Consider the following 22,352-nt stretch of genomic DNA (forward strand, 5'->3'; position numbering starts at 1 on the left):
TTCTCGTTTTGAAGCTCTTAAAAACCTCTATTTCTTTCAGTTCGTCCAGGTCTTATCTCTTTAATTTCCTGCCTCACTGACATTTCTTCAGTTTTAATGTGCAGTTTATAACCAATAAATTATGGTCATAGCCCGCAGCTGCCCTCGTAAATGTCTTTCAGTTTAAAATGTGGTTTCGAAATGACTGACTTACCAGTATGTAATCCATCTGAATCATTATGCACACAACCTTGTTTTATGATTCTTAGGTCAAATGTTGACAAAGATTAAATTGCGTTTACCTTCTTTTCCTACTACTGCATTCCAGTCCTTCATAACAATTTTATTTTCGTCTTCCTTAACGATCTGAATAACTTATTTTAGCTCATCAAGCATTCTTTCAATTTGTTCATTTGCGGAACTAGCCGGCGTATGTACTGGTACTACAGCTGTGTTTATCTTTGAAACTATGATGCATTCACTATGCTGTTCATAGTAATTTACCTGCACTCCTCTTTTATTATTCCTCACTGGACCTTCTCTTGCAGTACCTCATTTGATTTTGTGTTGATAACCACGTGAACGCTTTAAAATCCCAGCTATTAAACTGAAGATCTTTGCACGAATGGATTGCACTTACGTTTGCCTTCAGTTCCGTTTTTTAGCAGTATCGAGACTTCTAAGGCCTGTTCAGGTCTTAGAGCCTGAACACTCATGTTCACAGCTATATACATACATAAAAACATTTGCATCACCTCGGTTCCGAAACCTGTACAGAATATTGGAATAGAGATCAACATAAACATCATTTCCGCCCTTTTTATTGCCCATGAAAACCACACACTGCATGTTATACCACCATACAGCGAGACCTTCAGATGTGGTGGTTCAGATTGCTGTACACACCGGTACCTCCAATACATTGTAACACGTCCTCTTGCATTGATGCATGCCTGTATTCGTCGTGGCATACTATCCACAAGTTCATCAAGACACTGTTGGTCCAGATTGTCCCACTCCACAACGGCGATTCGGCATAGATCCCTCAGAATGGTTGGTGGGTCACGTCGTCCATAAACAGCCCTTTTCAATCTATCCCAGGCATATTCGATACGGTTCATGTCTGGGGAACATGCTGGCCACTCTAGTCGAGCGATGTCATTATCCTGAAGGAAGTCATTCACAAGATGTGCACGATGGGGACGCGAATTGTCGTCCATGAAGACGAATGCCTCGTCAATATGCAGCCGATATGGTTGCACTATCGGTCGGAGGATGGTATTCGCGCATCGTACAGCCGTTACGGCGCCTTCCATGACCACCAGCGGCGTACGTCGGCCCCACATAATGCCACCCCAAAACAGCAGGGAACCTCCACCTTGCTGCACTCGCTGTACAATGTGTCTAAGGCTGGACGTGTACAGTGTGTCTAAGGCATTCAGCCTGACCGGGTCGCCTCCAAACACGTCTCCGACGATTGTCTGGTTGAAGGCATATGTGAGACTCATCGGTGAAAGAGAACGTGATGCCAACCCTGAGCGGTCCATTCGGCATGTTGTTGGGCCCATCTGTAGCGCGCTGGATGGTGTCGTGGTTGCAATGATGGACCTCGCCATGGACATCGGGAATGAAGTTTCGCGTCATGCAGCCTATTGCGCACAGTTTGAGTCATAACACGACGTCCTGTGGCTGCACGAAAAGACAGTGGCGTTGCTGTCAGGGTTCCTCCGAGCCATAATCTATAGGTAGCGGTCATCCACTGCAGTAGTAGCCCTTGGGTGGCCTGAGCGAGGCACGTCATCGACAATTCCTGTCTCTCTGTATCTCCTCCATGTCCGAACAACATCGCTTTGTTTCAGTCCGAGATGCCTGGACACTTCCCTTGTTGAGAGCCCTTTCTGGCACAAAGTAACAATGCGGACGCAATCGAACCGCGGTATTGACCGTCTAGGCGTGGTTGAATTCCAGACAACACGAGCCGTTACCTCCTTCCTGGTGAAATGACTGGAACTGATCGGCTGTCGGACCCCTTTCGTCTGATAGACACTGCTCATGCATGGTTGTTTACATCTTTCGGCGGGTTCAGTGACATCTCTGAACAGTCAAAGGGACTGTGTCTGTGATACAACATCCACAGTCAACGTCTGTCTTCAGTAGTTCTGGCAACCGGGGTGATACAAAACTTTTTTTGATGTGTGTACAAATAGCTGGAAGGTGACAAGGACGTCTGCTCCTAGATGGACTGCCACGGTGAGCTGACTTCCCCCGTTATGTGCAGATGCTGGCTCCCTATAACCATTTGCCCATTCGAATTATGGATTCTTGTGAAAGGACAGGATTGGTCAAACAGAGATGCTGCAACGATCGTTTACGCGAGCATAGGGAAGCTGTAGACAGCCATGATATGGAATTGTTTGAGACTAAATTAAGCTAACTGGATAGCATTCAGACAAATTTTAAAACTGCACTAGACAGGTTTGACACTGAAGATGAATCCGTTGACCATAGTAAGGACATGCTGGAATTCGAGGATTTCTGGGAGTTAACACAAGTGTTATTTGACGAAGCGCTTGCAAATACCACAACCTGTAGAGTCATCCAATTCGTTTTGCACTCTCAGTTGTCTATAGTTACCAACTACTAATTTGCAAATTTACGATGTCATTGTACAGAGATCTTTGCTAGTTAATGAACAATAACTGAATCAATGATCCGCAAAATTACGTCAACTCGTCTTTATGAAATGAAGCAAGGGAACTTTTTAGGCATATGTCTGTCACATCAGAGATCACGTTTTCTTGGTACCTTGTCTTGAAAAGTTACGATAATCGCAAAATAATTCAAACCAGCAAAGCAAAAGTTTTGTTGGTGCTGCCAACAGTCTGCCTTGGTCTGGCCAATGATTATATCCCCTTTCAAGGTTTTAGAGGATCTTAGACCTGATATTTCTCTCTATGAAATGATTCTTTCTGAAGCAGCCGCAGGCAGATGATAGTTCTGTCTGTTTTGCGACCCACTGATTGTCCTGGGTGGAAGGTAAGAATGCCTGGGCCTATGTTCGCCACACTAATCCAACTAATGAGATGTTTGGAAACCAAAAGTGAGGCTCTCGAATAGCTTAGGTTCACAAATAGTAACTCATAAATACGAGAAGGATTCATCTGGCTAATGCTGATTCTGAGGACACATCAGGGGCATAACAAGGTGGGGAAATCACAGCAATCCCTTGCCCTCTCCCTCCCAATACAACGGGCTTTTGGCACCCAAATGAAATGAAGAAACGGTGAGCGACTTAATTGGAACGAAAATGTGAAAAAATGAGAAAATGCAACATGCATTGGTGTACACTGATCCTCATAAATGAGATGTGCCAAGAAGGATCTGATCGAACCAGTGCAATGGGATGGGTATGTTACACACAATCAGTTATGCCACTGATTACTGATTGAACAGTCGGCTGCATTAGATTAGATTAGATTAGATTAGATTAATACTAGTTCCATGGATCATGAATACGATATTTCGTAATGATGTGGAATGAGTCGAATTTTCCTATACATGACATAATTAGGTTAATTTAACAACATACTTAAGTTAATATAACAACTTTATTTTTTTGTGTTTTTTTGTTTTTCTTTATTTTTTATTTTTATTTTTATTTTTTCATTTTTTTAATATTTTGTTTTGGTTTTTTTCTTTTTTTTCTTAATTTATATCTAAAAATTCCTCTATGGAGTAGAAGGAGTTGTCATTCAGAAATTCTTTTAATTTCTTCTTAAATACTTGTTGGTTATCTGTCACACTTTTGATACTATTTGGTAAGTGACCAAAGACTTTAGTGCCAGTATAATTCACCCCTTTCTGTGCCAAAGTTAGATTTAATCTTGAATAGTGAAGATCGTCCTTTCTCCTAGTATTGTAGTTATGCACACTGCTATTACTTTTGAATTGGGTTTGGTTGTTAATAACAAATTTCATAAGAGAGTATATATACTGAGAAGCTACTGTGAATATCCCTAGATCCTTAAATAAATGTCTGCAGGATGATCTTGGGTGGACTCCAGCTATTATTCTGATTACACGCTTTTGTGCAATAAATACTTTATTCCTCAGTGATGAATTACCCCAAAATATGATGCCATATGAAAGCAATGAGTGAAAATAGGCGTAGTAAGCTAATTTACTAAGATGTTTATCACCAAAATTTGCAATGACCCTTATTGCATAAGTAGCTGAACTCAAACGTTTCAGCAGATCATCAATGTGTTTCTTCCAATTTAATCTCTCATCAATGGACATACCTAAAAATTTGGAATATTCTACCTTAGCTATATGCTTCTGATTAAGGTCTATATTTATTAATGGCGTCATACCATTCACTGTATGGAACTGTATGTACTGTGTCTTATCAAAATTCAGTGAGAGTCCGTTTACAAGGAACCACTTAGTAATTTTCTGAAAGACAGTATTGACAATTTCATCAGTTAATTCTTGTTTCTCAGGTGTGATTACTATACTTGTATCATCAGCAAAGAGAACTAACTTTGCCTCTTCATGAATATAGAATGGCAAGTCATTAATATATAATAAGAACAACAAAGGACCCAAGACTGACCCTTGTGGAACCCCATTCTTGATAGTTCCCCAGTTTGAGGAATGTGCTGATCTTTGCATGTTACGAGAACTACTTATTTCAACTTTCTGCACTCTTCCAGTTAGGTACGTGGAGCGTGGCTGGGGTTGTGACGTCGCGCCTATCAGTTGACATAGGGCAGAGGGTAGCCTCACTAGACCGTCCCCTGAACGACCGCTATGCCCGTGTGACAGCGGGTTGCCGAATTAGATGAATACGAGAGGCACCGCATTCTGTGTCTGCGGAAGACTGCGTGGGCCTATCGTCGTACTGCACACCACACCAGTCATACACACAACCTCGCTGCCCGTTGTTGGCGGCAATGCGTACAGGAAAGCATGCGTGCACAATGTAATGTAGGATCGGGACGCCAAACATGCGCCCCAAGGAGGGAGCACCAACGGATTGTATACCACGTGTGAACGGACCCACTGACAATGACAGAGGCCATTCAGTAAGCTGTTCTGCCTTCTATGCAACATCCCCTAAGTGTAGTGCCATTGGCAAGCGATTGCTCGCCTCGCCGCATGCCGGACGTTACAACGCATACCACTCGCATCCCCGCAACATTGCGCCTGACTCGCTTTGTGTCGGAAACGACAGACATGGGGCCCTGAAGACTGGCAGCGGGTCTTATTTAGTGACGAGTTTCACTTCTGCCGTGGATTCAACGAGCACTGGGTCTGTGTCTGGAGACGCCGCGGAGAATTCCAGGAAGAGCAGTTTGTGTCTCCCATCAAAGGTCCTCCCAGCCTGGGATATAATGTGTAGAACCATATGCTTTGGTTCTTGTTCATCGTTACTGGTTGCAATGGGCTCTGTGACAGTGGCATGGTACATTGTGGGTGTCCTGCAAGTGGTAGCTCGGCTGTACATGAAAGCCTTTGCCCGTGCTTTATTTCAGTAGGGCAAGGCTCGTCCTCATACCGCTGCCACCTCCCGAGCATATTTTGCAGCTCCGAATACTCTGCTATGGCCAGGTGCATAGCCAAATCTCTATCCAATCGAGAATGTATGGGGTACCGTGGAGCGTATCGTAGGGGACTCCACCTTCGCTCACCAGTCTGCAGAAACTGTGCACTCAGGTTCAAGTGGCATGGGATGGAGTATCACAGGACTACAGCCGAGACCTGAACAACTCTATGTCGTGATGTCTGGATTTCCGTACTCACTACAATCAGGGCCTGATACTAAACCAACACGTACAAATGGTTCAAATGACTCTGAGCATTATGGGACTTAACTTCTGAGGTCATCAGTCCCCTAGAACTTAGAACTACTTAAGCTTAACTAACCTAAGGACATCACAAAAATCCATGCCCGAGGCAGGATTCGAACCTGCGACCGTAGCGGTCGCGCGGTTCCAGACTGTAGCGCCTAAAACCGCTCGGCCACCCCGGCAGGCACCAACACATATATTTTGTGGGTTTGTATTGTAATAAATATTGTCCCTTCAAACATTTCGTATGTGTGATACCATATACCTTTCTGCCAACAGTGATCGCAATCTGCCTTATTGTGGGTGCAGCTCATTTTTTGGGGGGAGATCAGTATAGGTTCACAAATGACGATAGCATGGTGCCTGTCAACAGCCATGTTCCGAAACTCGTTCTTTTAATGCGATCTAAATGGATTTCAGTACTTTCAGAATGTTCCTCCGTCAATCTTACCTGGTAAGGATCCCATACTGCGCAGCTGTATTCCAGCAGAGGACGGACAAGTGTAATGTAGACTGCTTCTTTAGTGGGTTTGTCGCATCTTCTAAGTGTTCGGCCAACAAAGCGCAGTCTTTGTTTCGCCTTCCCCACAATATCATCTATGTGGTCTTTCCAATTTAAATTGCTCGTAATCGTAATTCCTAGGTATTTAGTGGAGTTGACAGCCCTTTGATTTGTGCGATTTATCGTATACCCAAAATTTATCGGATTTCTTTTAGTACCCATGTGGATGACCTCGTACTTTTCTACATCTACATCTACATTTATACTCGCAAGCCACCCAACGGTGCGTGGCGAAGGGCACTTTACTTGCCACTGTCATTACCTCCCTTTCCTGTACAAGTCACGTATGGTTCGCGGGAAGAACGACTGCTGGAAAGCCTCCGTGAGCGCTCGAATCTCTCTAATTTTACATTCGTGATCTCCTAGGGGGTATAAGTAGGGGAGGCAATATATTCGCTATCTCATCCAGAAACGCACCCTCTCGAAACCTGGACAGCAAGCTACACCGCGATGCAGAGCGCATCTCTCGCAGAGTCTGCCACTTGAGTTTGCTAAACATCTCCGTAACGCTATCACGCTTACTAAATAACCCTGTGACGAAACGCGCCGCTCGTCTTTGGATCTTCTCTATCTCTTCTGTCAACCCGACCTGGTACGGATCCCACACTGATGAGCAATATTCAAGTATAGGTCGAACGAGTGTTTTGTAAGCCACCTCCTCCGTTGATGGACTACATTCTCTAAGGACTCTCCCAATGAATCTCAACCTGGCACCCGCCTTACTAACAATTAATTTTATATGATCATTCCACTTTAGATCGTTCCGCACGCATACTCCCAGATATTTTACAGATGTAACTGCTACCAGTGTTTGTTCCGCTATCATATAATCATACAATAAAGGATCCTTCTTTCTATGTATTCGCAATACATTACATTTTTCTGTGTTTAGTGCTAATTGCCACTTTTCGCACCATACAGAAATTCTCTCTAGATCATTTTCTAATTGGAATTGATCGTCTGGTGATTTTACTAGACAGTAAGTTACAGACAGCGTCATCTGCAAACAATCTAAGGGGGCGGCTCAGATTATCGCCTACATCATTTATATAAACCAGGAACAGCAGAGGGCCTACGGCACTACCTTGCGGAACGCCAGATATCACTTCTGTTCTACTGGACGGTTTACCGTCTATCACTACTAACTGCGACCTCTCTGAGAGGAAGTCACTAATCCAGTCACACAACTGAGACGATACTCCGCATGCGCGCAATTTGATTAACAGTCGCTTCTGAGGAACGGTATCAAGAGCCTTCTGGAAATCTAGGAATATGGAATCGATCTGAGATACCTTGTCGACAGCACCTATTACACCACGGGAATAAAGAGCTAGCTGTGTTATGTTCTCGGGTATTAAGCCAGATGGCGTCCTCCAAGTACTGTGATATTTCAGAAAACTGCCTTGTTTCCGGTTTCAGGCATTCCTGATGACTGTTTAACATCCGCTCCGCACTGCCTCATATAACATCTCCCTCCTGCTGTCGATCACGGGTCTGCTGTGCCCAGACGAGGGACCGCTGTCGCGGTGGCGGGGCAGGTACGCTGGCAGTACCCTACCTGCTGCAGTGATGGCCCTTGTACGTCGTCTTGTTCCAGCTCTTCGGACGGTGAGAAGTCACAGGGGCGACGCGCCACTTCAGGGACGTGCCTACAGTCTCCCTCTGGGGCATCCCAGTACCGTGGAGTGGGACAGCGAAATACCTAGGCGTCACCCTGGACCGCCACCTGACGTGGCGGCCCCACATCGAGAATATCAAGGGCAAAGCATTGGGCAGACTCCGGCTGCTCTACTCACTGCTAAATCCCACTTCGGCGCTGCCTGCCCACGTTGACCTCACACTATATAAGTCCGAAGTTCGACCACTACTCGAATACACGGCTGTAGTGTGGGACAACACGGCACAAACCAAACTCGAGCGTCTCCAGACACCACAAAACCGACACTGCAAAAACGACTTCCCTACGGAGGACACCCGGGTGGTCGCCGACATCCTGCCGCTGCACAGGAAGTTCGAACAGGAGGCCATCGCCTTCTATAAAAAAAAAAAAGCCGAAGCCGCGCAGAATCCTTTAATAAGAAGCCTCGGCCACCATCCACTCTGGCGACCTACCTTGTGCTGGCCAGAAGACGCAGAGCACAACTGATCAAAGAACCTACATGGAATACGTGGCACAAAACCAGCTGAAAAAAATGCATGCAGCAATCTTCATACAAATAATTTGCTCACGACGCAGGGCAGCCTCGAAAACCAGAAGCCTAACACTAAGAAGAAACACAGAGGAAGAAAACCTACCAAGTGAAGGCGAGGAAGAGGAAGTCTTCCAGATCTTCAGCCACATGTCAGAAGAGTTCAGCATCGACAGAATACTTCAACCGACATGCGAAAGTCCAGCTCTTCGGTTGGTGTGGCGTGAATAGGTTGTGCTTTGAGCACGCTCAAGGCGAGGTGCCAGGCCTTAGGGTGCGACTCCAATGGGGCGGTAGTGTCGCTACAGCCACCACATTGGAACTGCACTTTTACTTAGTTGGGAACTACTGTCTTTATTTATTAGTTCATCATGTAATCAGATCTCTACAGATTCTTTTAAAACACAGTACCAGAATCTGTTGGCCTGTTTTAACAACAGGTGCCCTCATAATTCATAATATGACGTGTGGAAATGCAGTCGTCTGCGATAGCCGAATTGTTGGGTTATTCTTTATGTGCGTGACGTCTGGATCGTCTGACCTGCGTAGATTTTTCCATATTGGCATAGGATGTGCTAAAATCTTGGCTTTAAGAGGTCGCCCTTGAGACCTCATAAATGGTTTCGTCTTGGACGGCGAGAAAAATACATACTTTACGTTATATTTCAGGAATATTGGTTCATATTGCTCTGAGCACTATGAGACTTAACTTCTGAGGTCATCAGTCCCCTAGAACTTAGAACTACTTAAACCTAACTAACCTAAGGACATCACACACATACATGCCCGAGGCAGGATTCGAACCTGCGACCGTAGCGGTGGCGCGGTTCCAGACTGTAGCGCCTAGAACCACTCGGCTACTCCGGCCGGCTCAGGAATATTCTCCCAAAAAGTAGGCCAACAGATTTTGGGAGTGAATTTTTAAAAAATCTGTAGAGATCCGATTACATGACGAACTAATAAATAAGGACAGTGCTTTCTAACTAAGTAAGGCCTGAGACGAAGCCTTGAGCGTGGTCAAGGCACGACGGCAGTCTGTGGCATGGAGGAAGTCCCATTCAGGCCACGCCAAAAAAAGATATTAAAGCACGCCAAGTAGAAGCACCTCTTCAGTGAGTTCAGTAGCGTCGACGCACAGACTGAGGACCGCAGTTCAGGTCTCAGCAGTGTACTTCCCCCAGTCACCACAGCAGTAGAGACCTGCCCAGACACTATGGACCCACGAGAAATGAGAGATGATGTATGACATGGTGCACAGTGGAAGACAAGTAGTCGTCAGGCCCACCTAAAGATGGCAACAAGTCAGTTTGCTGAAATACTTCATCACTTGGACTTCGACGCCTGGCTGAATATCCGAGAAAATTTCAGAATTGGTGGGCGGTGTTTGACGGTGTGAGCCAACTGGGTTTTGTATCCACGGTTATGGCAGACACACTAAAGATAAACCTCAGTAAACAGTCATTTCCTGTGAATGGTGAATGTAGCTTCGGCGTCCTACACCATTAAGGTTGAAGTGTTTTTCAGGCTTAATAATTTTCGAAGAAATAAAAGGTGGATTAGCGTTTAACGTCCCGTCGATGACGAAATCACTAGAAACTGAACACACGCTTCAACTGGGGAAGGAAACCAGCGGTGTCTATTTGAAGCGAACATTCCTGGCATTAAGACTTCAGCAATTTAGGCAAGTCATGGAAAAGCTAAATCTAGATGGCTGGTTGGGGACTTAAACTACTGAGCTGCCAAATGCAATTACATTGTGTTACAATTGCACCACCTCACTCAGCAAGCATTTTTCAAATTATAACCACTTGTGCTGTCGGATAAAAAGTTTTCGATAAACTTGCCACGTCAAATTTTGCTGAGAATATTTTATCCAAGGACTTCGTACCCATATTTCTGTTATTGTGAATAAAGTCAACAGCTATTTAGCAGCTAGGTACACGGATAAAAGAGGCTGAAATATCCCATTTGTTTTGTTACTTGTGATACAAAGTTCTACAATCCTGTAAGAGTAAACATGATTTTTTGAATTGAATTTTTCTTTGATTAAGCGACTTAATGTTCTCTATGCACGTCAATAAAAAATTAGGTTGGATTTTGTCGGATGTGATTCCTCTCAATACATACAAAGCGGGTTGTTCTTTAGCCACTACATATTTTGCCACTGTATTCTGGACACCAAAGTGCAAAGATTCCGGCAGCTAGAGGAACTCTCCACTAAAACTGTGTGTAAGCAAAATAAACTTTCTGAAGCATACTTACAGCAACATACAGATTGCGGTGATATTGGAAGATTTGTGATCCAATTGCCAGTAAAGCCTGAGTGTAAATGGTTAGGTGAATAACGAACCCTTTCGACGACTGGGAGGAGATGTAAAGGGTGTAGCCCTTTTGTGCCTTTCCTAAACCCTGTATCCTTGAGATTCCCATCTGCAGATTGTACAGTTGGTAAGCTATAGAAAAGCTTATTCAGTACAGGTAGTCCACTAAATACCGAAATCAGCTGTAACAACACAGAAAATGGACATGTTAAGGAACGTGGGAGAACCAAAAGAGCGATTTCGTTCGGGTCAAGCAGGACGACTTACCTCCCTTGGGCCTCATCAGTCAACTGTTTTCTGGTCGTGACAAGCATGTAGTGATGGTGATAATTGGCAAAATATAGATTCAGAGGCCTGTAACTGAGTGTGTGTTCCCACCCTAACAGTTCCATCGTCACCACACAGTTGCGTGCTGACACACAATGAATGCCTACTGCCGAACTGCAGTTTCCAGCAAATCAATTTTGCAGACGACCTTGTGCGTAGGGTAACAAGAGCTGTGAGTAGTCATCTTGGGAATTAATAACCGCTTCAGCTGTATTTAGTCCTTTATTATTGCATCACTACCGGTTCTACAGATGTTCAGGTGAACAACAATAAATCCAGAAGGAATAACAACCCTGAGATATACACTGGTATGGTAAATTACTTTAAGATTTTAACTTTTTTTAAAAAAAATTAAAACATTTTGCATGAGAATATCAAAATGTTAGTACTCACATGACTAAAACATTAGAGCGGAAAAGCTCGAAACCTTTTTACTCACCATTCGTTGCTCATCAGAACAAAACACCGCTAAAAGGCGGTATGTCGTAGAGTAAAGCAGCCGGATTTCAATATAGTGGAAGGGTCCTAAGCAAATAATACCATAGTGATCCATCGGTAAGGAGAAAATAAAACTATTAAGATCCAATTTTGAGCCAGAATGAAAAACCAAGAAGTGGTTGCCACAAAATGGACGGATGTTCTACCTAGACAAAATTGTCCAGTAAATAGCTATTGACGGAAAAGCAGAACCTGAAAAGCGCAGTTACCGATTCTCCGATCTATACGGAACGGCGTACAAGGGACTCCGCTGCGTGCTGTCATACTGACGGCAAGAAAGTAAACAACTTGCCTGTGGACGGTTCGAGCATGTGTTGATGATGCGCGGGCTCGACCAAATGATTCATGGTCTTTTGGGGATTATACAAATGGTGAATGAGAAAAAGGAATATTGAGATAAAAAGTACAAAAGCATTTTTGAAAACCAATCTGTAGAATATCAATATGATAGTGACAATTGATATATTTTTTGTTAACAACACACGTAAGTTACGCTAAAGCTTGAGGGTAAAAGAGGAACGTCATGTGCATATATTATGGCAACGAAACAGATCTGCCGGCAGAGTCCACTCAAAAAATCTTAAAACTTAAAAATTCTAAAAAAAAAATAATTGTTCCGTAAAAATGTTTTAAGATTTTTTCACTTTGACATTTAAAAGGATCCAAGACTGTAGTGAATTTTGATACTTATTAAGAGTAAATAAAACTTGCGGAAATTTATAAAAATTTTAAAAAATGGCTCTGAGCACTATGGGACTCAACTGCTGTGGTCATAAGTCCCCTAGAACTTAGAACTACTTAAACCTAACTAACCTAAGGACATCACACACATCCATGCCCGAGGCAGGATTCGAACCTGCGACCGTAGTGGTCGTGCGGTTCCAGACTGTAGCGCCTTTAACCGCTCGGCCACTCCGGCCGGCATAAAAATTTTAAAACATACTTGAAAGGAAGACGTTGAAAATATAAGATAATAAGGTGGATGCATAATTGGGGGGAAGTGAGGTGAGGAGGGGAGGGGGAGGAAAATGGGAAGGGCGAGGAGGAACAAAGAGAACAAAGTGAAGAAAGTACAGAGTGTTACGTCAACTTACTTAGACAGTCGAAATTTGCCAAACTGCTACGGTGTCTCAACTCAGTTTGTCCATTCACGGTTTGGTGTGGAAAACGCCTAATGGATCTCATAATTTCTATCTCCTCCAGGATACTTAAAGTGTGGCACGTGTTTTCTCGATATAAAATTCTTCAGTTACTAGTGAGATCTGTGACGGAATGCCTCCGCTCACGGAGGTAGGTACTCAAGGCAGATTTTGAGCTAGAAACCTGAAGATGTTCTTCAAACCTGGTGCTAGGAACAAGTGGCATGTTCTCTGTGCCTATACTTTGTATCAACGTTACTGGGAATGAAGAAAGCCGGTTCAATATTTTTAGACCTCAACTGTCTGCCGATCTCTTCAGAAATATAGCCGAAATATGGAATTGTATGATACGCCACACCAGCGGCCTTCCGACTATCGGCATTAATAAGGGTGCTATCCGTTGGGTTTTTTTCTTAATTCTCTGAGGATACCCCGATTAATACCATTGGAAACCTCACTGTCATAGCCATTTTTGTAGGCTATGTAGTATACGATTCGAAACTCTCTATCAAAGGCTTCCTTTGACAACGGGACACTATGGAACTTATAGAACCTATAGAACCTTTATAGAAACGACCTGAAGGTCGACATTTTGTACTTGATACGGTAGTTGGAGGAGCTATGAATCACTGTGTCAGTGGTAATTGTCTTTCTGTAAATATCGAATCCAACTTTAGTACCACATAAGGTAATCTTAAGATCCAGATATGGTACCCCCCCCCCCCCTCGCTCCCTCATTGTCCTGAGCAGTAAATTGAATGCTTTCGTGTACGCCATTTAACTCGTCCACGAACTGACAACATTCCTCGCGTGCCCCACTGAAAAGAAGGACAACGATGTGTACATACCTATACCAGGCTACGATCTTGCTAGCGTGTATTGGAAACTGAGTCATAGCACCCTACTCAAAAACTGTCATGAATATATTGGCAAGACAGTATGACTAGGGAGACCCCATTGCAAGACTTGTTTTTCGTAAAAATATATCGTCCCCAAATCTGAAGTAATTGAACCTTAGAACCAAATCCAACGACTTGAGTACATCATTGATTCCGTTGCTGAATTTTCCGCTATGCGCTCTTAAATTCTAATCCACAATATCCTGCCCCTGATCTGCTGGAATACTGTTATACATGTTCTTGACATCCAGGGAGACCAGATGTGGTCCTGGGGGGATGGTTAAACTAGAAAGTTTTTCAATAAGTGTCTCCTATTGCGGATGTTGAAGCAAATTGTGTGGCGGTAATGCTGTCGAGGTACTTTGCAATCAACTTCTCAGTATTTGACCAACCCCACTACGTGCGTTAACAATCGGACCAGATGGTAAGTCGTTTCTATGTAGCTTAATCAAAGTTCGGAGTCTTGGTGCTACTGGTTTCGTAGGAACAATATTTTTCTTTTTGAACGGATTTGGAAAGGTAGTGGTTCTATTAAGGGTCTTTTTTAAAGTAGCCAAATATCAATTCGTAGGATTTACATTAGACCTAACAATTCCATTATCTACAAAGAACGAATGCACTTTATTCACATACTAATCTTCACTTAAGCTAACGGCTGTTTTTCCATTGCCCGATTGGACAATTAGCGCTTTATGTTCATCGAGTTTTTATGTTAATACGGTCCGAAACATCCTTGTCACTGTAAAGTCGTTCCTTGACTAAACCAGACCCAGTGTAGTCTGTACGGCCACCCCCAATTACCTTAATGACGCCAGTAGCTACTTCACTGCGTTGAGCCGTGGTTAGGTTGACACCATCTAGCGCAGAAACGATGTGGGAAATCAACGAATTAATCTGTCGTTGATTGGTCACATCATTGATGTTGTATGACAGTCCTTTCTCTAAAAAAGGTATTTCTTACTCCTTAAAACTAATATCAGAAAGGTTGTGCATCCTAGTCCGGCCCCATTAGCTGAGTGGTCAGCGAGGCGTAATGCTACGCCCCCGGGGCCCGGGTTCGATTCCCGGCTGGGGCAGGAGATTTTTCTCCGCTCAGGGACTGGGTGTTGTGTTGTCCTCATCATCATTCCATCCCCATCTCCGACGCGCAAGTCGCCCAATGTGGCGTCGAATGCAATAAGTACTTGCCCTCGGCGGCCGAACTTCCCCTGCCGGCCGCGGTGGTCTAGTGGTTCTAGGCGCGCAGTCGGTCAGAGGGTTGCGTGCTCTCTGTAATAAAAAAAAAAAAAAACTGAGTTAAGGAACCAACGACGTCCGCCCAGACGAAACTCAACGAACTATATCGAACAAAATGAGTAAAAAAAAGGGGGGAGGGGGTCAGCGCGGCGGCCTGTCACGCCAAGGGGTCCGGGTTCGATTCCCGGCTGGGTCGGAGATTTTCTCCGCTCACGGACTGGGTGTGGTGTTGTGGAAGGCAACGGGACACAACTACTGGAATCACTTCCCTAGACGCTCATGTGGTGGACCTCTCTGACGAGGCTTCTTTTTTTTTTTCTTACAAACGTCGTATTTCACATCTGACACAATATGTCATAATTTTGCGGACATAGCGTTCAGGCATAGCCATTGATAGTAGTATGAATTTTGTAATTGTATTGTTGCATGTCTTAAACGTTAGTGCTTTTCTCATTTCATATGCGCATTGGTATTGTGTGCATAACATTTTTTCTGTTATCTTCTGTGGTTTTGAATTTATGTTTTCAAACTACTATTGAAGGTGTAATTCTTACATTACATGTTGGTAGATTAGTGTCATATTATGCTAGTATCTTATTTTTTTAATTTTGATTACATGTTATTGTTACTCCCATAAATGCTTTGTCACTCTGTCAACTATAGTTGTTGTTGTGGCCGCCACACGTTTCGTTCCAGGTTACAATTACCACCTATGAGTTGGCTCATCAGTTAGTTTCATTGGCTCATAGTATTAAATTCACGTTTGATTGGTAAAATGACTATACTTATATAGGAATGGGAGTATGCTGTGTTCTGTCAGTCACTAGTGCAATGTCTATGACTGTCCGCCCCAATAGTTGAACGGTCAGCGCGTTGGAATGCCACGCAGGAGGGCCTGGGTTCGAATCCCGACTGGTTCGGTTCGGTTGATTGAGGGAGGAGACCAAACAGCGAGGTCATCGGTCTCATCGGATTAGGGAAGGAAGTCGGCCGTGCCCTTTCAAAGGAACCATGCCGGCATTTGCCTGGAGCGATTTAGGGAAACCACGGAAATCCTAAATCAGGATGGCTGGACACGGGATTGAACTGTCGTCCTCCCGAATGCGAGTCCTGTGTGCTAGCCACTGCGCCACCTGATTCCCGACTGGGTTGAGAGATTTTCTCCCCTCAGGAACTGGGTGTTGTGCTGTCCTCATCATTATTTCATCCCCATTGTCGACGCGCAAGTCGCCCATTGTGGCGTCGCAATAAATAAGACTAGCACTTGGCGGCCGAACTTCCCGCCTGGGAATTTTCGGCCACTGACGCCATACGATCCTTTCCATTTCCATTTTGTCTATGACTGACCAGGTTAAGCTGTTCAGTGCAGCCTATAGCCTGTTGAGGACTTACTATATTGGTGGGCTCCTACTGGCAGCCGTATGTTATGCCACTTCTGTTCAGGTCGGGCGGTGGGGAGGCGCTGCAGTAAGCGAACGTTTCGCCTCCTGGCTCAGTGGCAAATCATGGTGTAACAAGTCAGTTTGCACCATCATTATATTTCAGGTAAGGTAAGCTAAGGGTTTCTTCAACTCCAGAGGTTTGCTTAATCACCTTAGTGCTTAACTAAGGATGGGACTATTGGAGGTGATACGCCCTGAATTTCCTCCAACCTTTAAACTGACTTAATCAGCCAGTTATACTGGGATCTACAATTTTACATAGACTCTGAACCAAGGTACAACTTTCCATTTTTCACGCAGAGTGACCGTTGGTAGAAGTGAAGCGATAAGTATCAGAAAAAATCCTTGGACCGACTGGAAAGTGAGCTCCAAACCTTTCAATTTGTGCTCTGACCCTTGCCATCTGAGACATCAAATCTTTTATGTTTAACATTAAGTGGAAATATGAAATGGCAGTGAGTTCCCTCATACTCTACACCCAGAACCTAAATGCACAATCGCACAAGAATAAGGAATACGGGTGATCTTTGTACTGTATTTGACACACACAGCATACGTACTGACTCATTACATATTGTCTTGGCTTGAGCCTAAACGACGTCGCAAAATTTAAAAGGTCTTGTATGTTAATCAAAACAGTACAGTTTCAAATATACACTGATGGAAAAAAAATCGCAACACAAAAAAGTAATTAAAGTTGAGTAATAAAATTTTCGGAATACATTTGTCTGGGTAACATACTTAAGCAACTAAACTTGCAAGATCACAGGTTAATGTGACCGCGAGACAAGCCATTCAGATGTGGCGTGCTGGTACAATTGTAAACGGTCCAACCGCCAGAATGTTGAATGGAAGCCTGAAAACGTGCATGCATTGTGTTGTAAAAGTGCTGAATGTCGGTTTGTGGGATGGAGTTCCATGCCTGTTGCACGTGGGCGGTCAATACAGGGACGGTTATTGCTCTTTGTGGATGACGCTGGCGTTGTCGTCCGATGATGTACCATATGCGCTCAATTGGAGACAGATCTGGTGATTAGCAGGCCAAGAAAACATGCCAACACTCCGCAGAGCATGTTGGATTGTAAAAGTGGTATGTGGTCGAGCGTTATCCAGTTGGAAAACACCTCCGGGAATAATGTTCATGAATGGCAGCAGAACAGGTCGAATCACCAGACTTACGTACAGGTTTGCAGTCAGGGTGTGTGGGATAACCACGAGAGTGCGCCTTCTGCCATACGAAATGGCACTCCAGACCATAACTCCAGGTGTAGGTCCAGTGTGTTAAGCATGCAGACAGGTTGGCTGCAGGCCCTAAACTGACCTCCTTCTAGCCAACACACGGCCCTCATTTGCACAGAGGCAGAACCACCTTCCATCAGAAATCACAACAGACCTTATCCAATGAGGTCTCGCTTGACACCACTGGAGTCGAAAATGGCGGAGGTTTGGGTCAGTGGAATGCACGCTAACACGACGTCTGTCTCGGAGGTGTCCTTAACATTTCGTTGTGTCTACATCTACATCTACATCCATACTCCGCAAGCCAGCTGACGGTGTGTGGCGTAGGGTACCTTGAGTACCTCTATCGGTTCTCCCTTCTGTTCCAGTCTCGTATTGTTCGTGGAAAGAAGAACTGTCGGTATGCCTCCGTGTGGGCTCTAATCTCTCTGATTTTATACTCATGATCTCTTCGCGAGATATACGTAGGAGGGAGCAATATACTGCTTGACTCCTCGGTGAAGGTATGTCCTCGAAACTTCAACAAAAGCCCGTACCGAGCTGCTGAGCGTCTCTCCTGCAGAGTCTTCCACTAGAGTTTATCTATCATCTCAGTAACGCTTTCGCGATTACTAAATGATCCTGTAACGAAGCGCTCTTCTCTCCGTTGGATCTTCTCTACCTCTTCTATCAACCCTATCTGGTACGGATCCCACACTGCTGAGCAGTATTCAAGCAGTGGGCGAACAAGCGTACTGTAACCTACTTCCTTTGTTTTCGGATTCCATTTGCTTAGGATTCTTCCAATGAATCTCAGTCTGGCATCTGCTTTACCGACGATCAACTTTATATGATCATTCAATTTTAAATCACTCCTAATGCGTACTCCCAGATAATTTATGGAATTTCCTGCTTCCAGTTGCTGACCTGCTATATTGTAGCTAAATGATAAGGGATCATTCTTTCTATGTATTCGCAGCACATTACACTTGTCTACATTGAGATTCAATTGCCATTCCCTGCACCATGCGTCAATTCGTTGCAGATCCTCCTGCATTTCAGTCCAATTTTCCATTGTTACAACCTCTCGATATACGACAGCATCATCCGCAAAAAAGCCTCAGTGAACTTCAGATGTCATCCACAGGGTCATTTATGTATATTGTGAATAGCAACGATCCTACGACACTCCCCTGCGGCACACCTGAAATCACTCTTACTTCGGAAGACTTCTCTCCACTGAGAATGACACGCTGCGTTCTGTTATCTAGGAACTCTTCAATCCAATCACACAATTGGACTGATAGTCCATATGCTCTTACTTTGCTCATTAAACGACTGTGTGGAAATGTATCGAACGCCTTGCGGAAGTCAAGAAACGCGGCATCTACCTGGGAACCCGTGTCTATGGCCCTCTGAGTCTCGTGGACGAATAGCGCGAGCTGGGTTTCACACGATCGTCTTTTTCGAAACCCGTTCTGATTCCTACAGAGTAGATTTCTAGTCTCCAGAAAAGTCATTATACTCGAACATAGTACGTGTTCCAAAATTCTAGAACTGATTGACGTTAGAGATATAGGTCTATAGTTCTGCAGATCTGTTCGACGTCCCTTCTTGAAAACGGGGATGACCTGTGCCCTTTTCCAATCCTTTGGAACGCTACGCTCTACTAGAGACCTACGGTACACCGCTGCAAGAAGGGGGGCAAGTTCCTTCGCGTACTCTGTGTAAAATCGGACTGGTATCCCATCAGGTCCAGCGGCCTTTCCTCTTTTGAGCGATTTTAATTGTTTCTCTATCCCTCTGTCGTCTATTTCGATATCTACCATTTTGCCGTCTGGGCGACAATCTAGAGAAGGAACTACAGTGCAGTCTTCCTCAGTGAAACACTGTGGTGTAGCTGCTGCTCAAATTGCTGCTGCAGATGTAGTACAATGCGCCAGACCTATACCCCGAACACGATGATTTTCCCTTTCGGTGGTGCCACGTGGCCGTCCAGAGCTCGGTCTTCTGGTGACTATACGTTCTCGTGATCTCAGTTGCCAGCAATAATATACAGTGTCTAAATTCCTGCCAAGTCTTTCTGCAATACTGCAAAAGGAATATCCAGCTTCTCGTAGCTATATTTCATTATCTCCTTGAAACTCAGTGAGATATCGATAATGGCGTCTTTGTCTTCCTAAAGGCATTCTTGGCTAAAATCAGTTCACCATGTACAGTCTCGAAGGTAACTAATGCTGACGGTTGTTACAGCGTGTATTTAAAGCAAACCTGACTTGCACCCTCGCCAACGGCGTTGCCGCAGTGGTAACACCGGTTCCTGTCAGATCATCCTGTCAGACCATCCGGTCTGCCGAGCGCTTTTGGCAAGCGGGGTGCACTCAGCCCTTGTGAAGCAAACTGAGAAGCTACTTGATTGAGAAGTAGCGGCGCCGGTCTCGTAAACTGACATACGGCCGGGAGAGCGGCGTGCTAACCACGTGCCCCTCCATATCCGCATCCAGTGATTCCTGTGGTCTGAGGATGACACGGCGGCCGGTCGGTACCGTTGGGCCTTCATGGCCTGTTAGGGAGGAGTTTAGTAGTTTAGTTGACTTGCATCCTCATACTGGCGCTACTAGCGCCTCTCTTATGCGAACGTAACGAAGTTTGAATAGACACCATCTTTCAACTTTCGCCGGCCGGGGTGGCCGAGCGGTTCTAGGCGCTACAGTCTGGAACTGCGCGACCGCTACAGTCGCAGGTTCGAACCCTGCCTCGGGCATGGATATATGTGATGTCCTTAGGATAGTTAGGTTTAAGTAGTTGTAAGTCTAGGGGACTGATGAACTTAGAAGTTAGGTCCCATAGTGCTCAGAGCCTTTTTTTTTTTTCAACTTTCAACTATCGTTTAGGTCGCACAACTCCTTCGTGTTGCGATTCCTTTTCCGTCAGTGTATGCGGAAAATGAGACAGAATCAGTTTCCTAAAGTAATTTTACTATAGTAGTTAATAAACTATTTCTTGTATTTTTCAAGTCTTCTTTATCCTCTTCACAGGCCTTAAAATTTTATATTTTACCATGTGCTGAGTCACACTATATGTCTCATTTGTTGTCACGTTTCAGTCGGCTCTGCCATTCTACCTGTCGCACATGTTTGCTGGCGTGTCTGTGGACACTATTGCTCACTTCGCACAGATTATTAAGTCAGGTAAGTGGCAATGTTTTCCTCTCACAGCTTCTTTACTGACACCATAGTACAAATATACATCACACCTAAATTACGTCACCTAATGTTTTAAAGAGATTAGTTCCACACTGAATCAATTGTTTACCTTTTCTCTTGCCTCCTCAAGTTCTTAATAACTTATATAATTTGTGATCGGCAATATATCTTCTATTATCTTCTTGCAGGTATTCTATTTCATATCGTATGTTCAGTGTCAAAAAAATTACAGAACTAAATTAGGTATCGCACTGACAAGAATACAACTTATTAATTTAGTCTGGTATAATATATACTAACATTTCCAGGGCCAGATGTGGACTCTGGCCACAATTTATTGGTTATGAATTGTAGATTAAAATTGAAGAAACTGCAAAAAGGTGCCTGGATAAACTGAATGAACCAGAGTTTGTAGAGAGTTTCGAGGGAGCATTCTGGATCGAGTGACAAGAACAGAGGAAAGGAGTACAGTAGAATGAATTTAATTGATGAAAGGAGAAAATATAAAAATGCAGTCAATGTAGGAGGCGAAAGGGAACACAAACGTCTCAAAAATGAGAACGACAGGAAGTACAAATTGGCTAAGCAGGAATGGCTGGAGGACAAATGTAGGAATATAGAAGCATATATCACTGGAGATGAGATAGATTCCGCCTAGAGGAAAATTAAAGAGACCTTTGTAGAAAAGAGAACCACCTGTGTGGGTATCAAAAGCTCAGATGAAAAACCAGTCCTAAGTAAAGAAGGGAAAGCAGAAAGGTGGAAGGAGTATATAGAGTGTCTATACAAGGAAGATGCACTTGAGGGCAATATTACGGAAATGGAAGAGGACGTAGAGGAAGATGGGATGGGACACATGATACTGCTTGAAGAATTTGACAGAGCACTGAAAGATCAGAGTCCAAATAAGGCACCGGGAGGAGACAACGTTCCGTTAGAGCTACTGATAGCCTTGGGAGAGCCAACGATGACAAAACTCTTCCATCTGGTGAGCAAGGCGAAATACCCGCAGACTTCAAGAAGAAGAATATAATAATTCCAGTTTCAAAGAAAGCAGGTGCTGACAGGTGTGAAAATTACCGAACTATCAGTTTAATAAGTCATACTAACACGAATCCTTTAGAGAAGAATGGAAAAACTGCTAGAGGCCGACCTCGGGGAGGATCAGTTTGGATTCCAGAGAAATCTGGGAACGCGCGAGGTAATACTGACCCTACGACTTCCCATGGAGGATAGGTTAAGGAAAGGAAAATGTACGTTTATAGCATTTATAGACTTAGAGAAAACTTATGTCAATGTTGACTGGAATACTCTCTTTCAAATTCTAAAGGTGGCAGGGGTCAAATACAGGGAACAAAAGGCTATTTACAATTTGTACAGTAACCAGATGGCAGTTATTAGAGTTGAGGAGCATGAAAGGGAAGCAGTGATTGAGAAGGGAGTGAGACACGGTTGTAGCCTGTCCCCGATGTTATTCAATCTGT

General features: G+C 44.1%; 1 protein-coding gene across 1 annotated transcript in view; it reads left to right on the forward strand.

Annotated features, from left to right (window-relative positions):
- LOC124722214 (lipase 1-like) overlaps window positions 1-22,352 on the forward strand; it is a 228,009-nt gene that overhangs the window by 160,974 nt on the left and 44,683 nt on the right. Inside the window, exon 6 of the mRNA XM_047247409.1 lies at window positions 20,769-20,853. Coding sequence (XP_047103365.1) covers window positions 20,769-20,853 — 85 coding nt within the window. The remainder of the gene's footprint in view (window positions 1-20,768; window positions 20,854-22,352) is intronic.

This window comes from Schistocerca piceifrons, chromosome X (genome assembly GCF_021461385.2).
Source record: "Schistocerca piceifrons isolate TAMUIC-IGC-003096 chromosome X, iqSchPice1.1, whole genome shotgun sequence".
Classification (NCBI taxonomy): Eukaryota; Metazoa; Arthropoda; class Insecta; order Orthoptera; family Acrididae; genus Schistocerca; species Schistocerca piceifrons.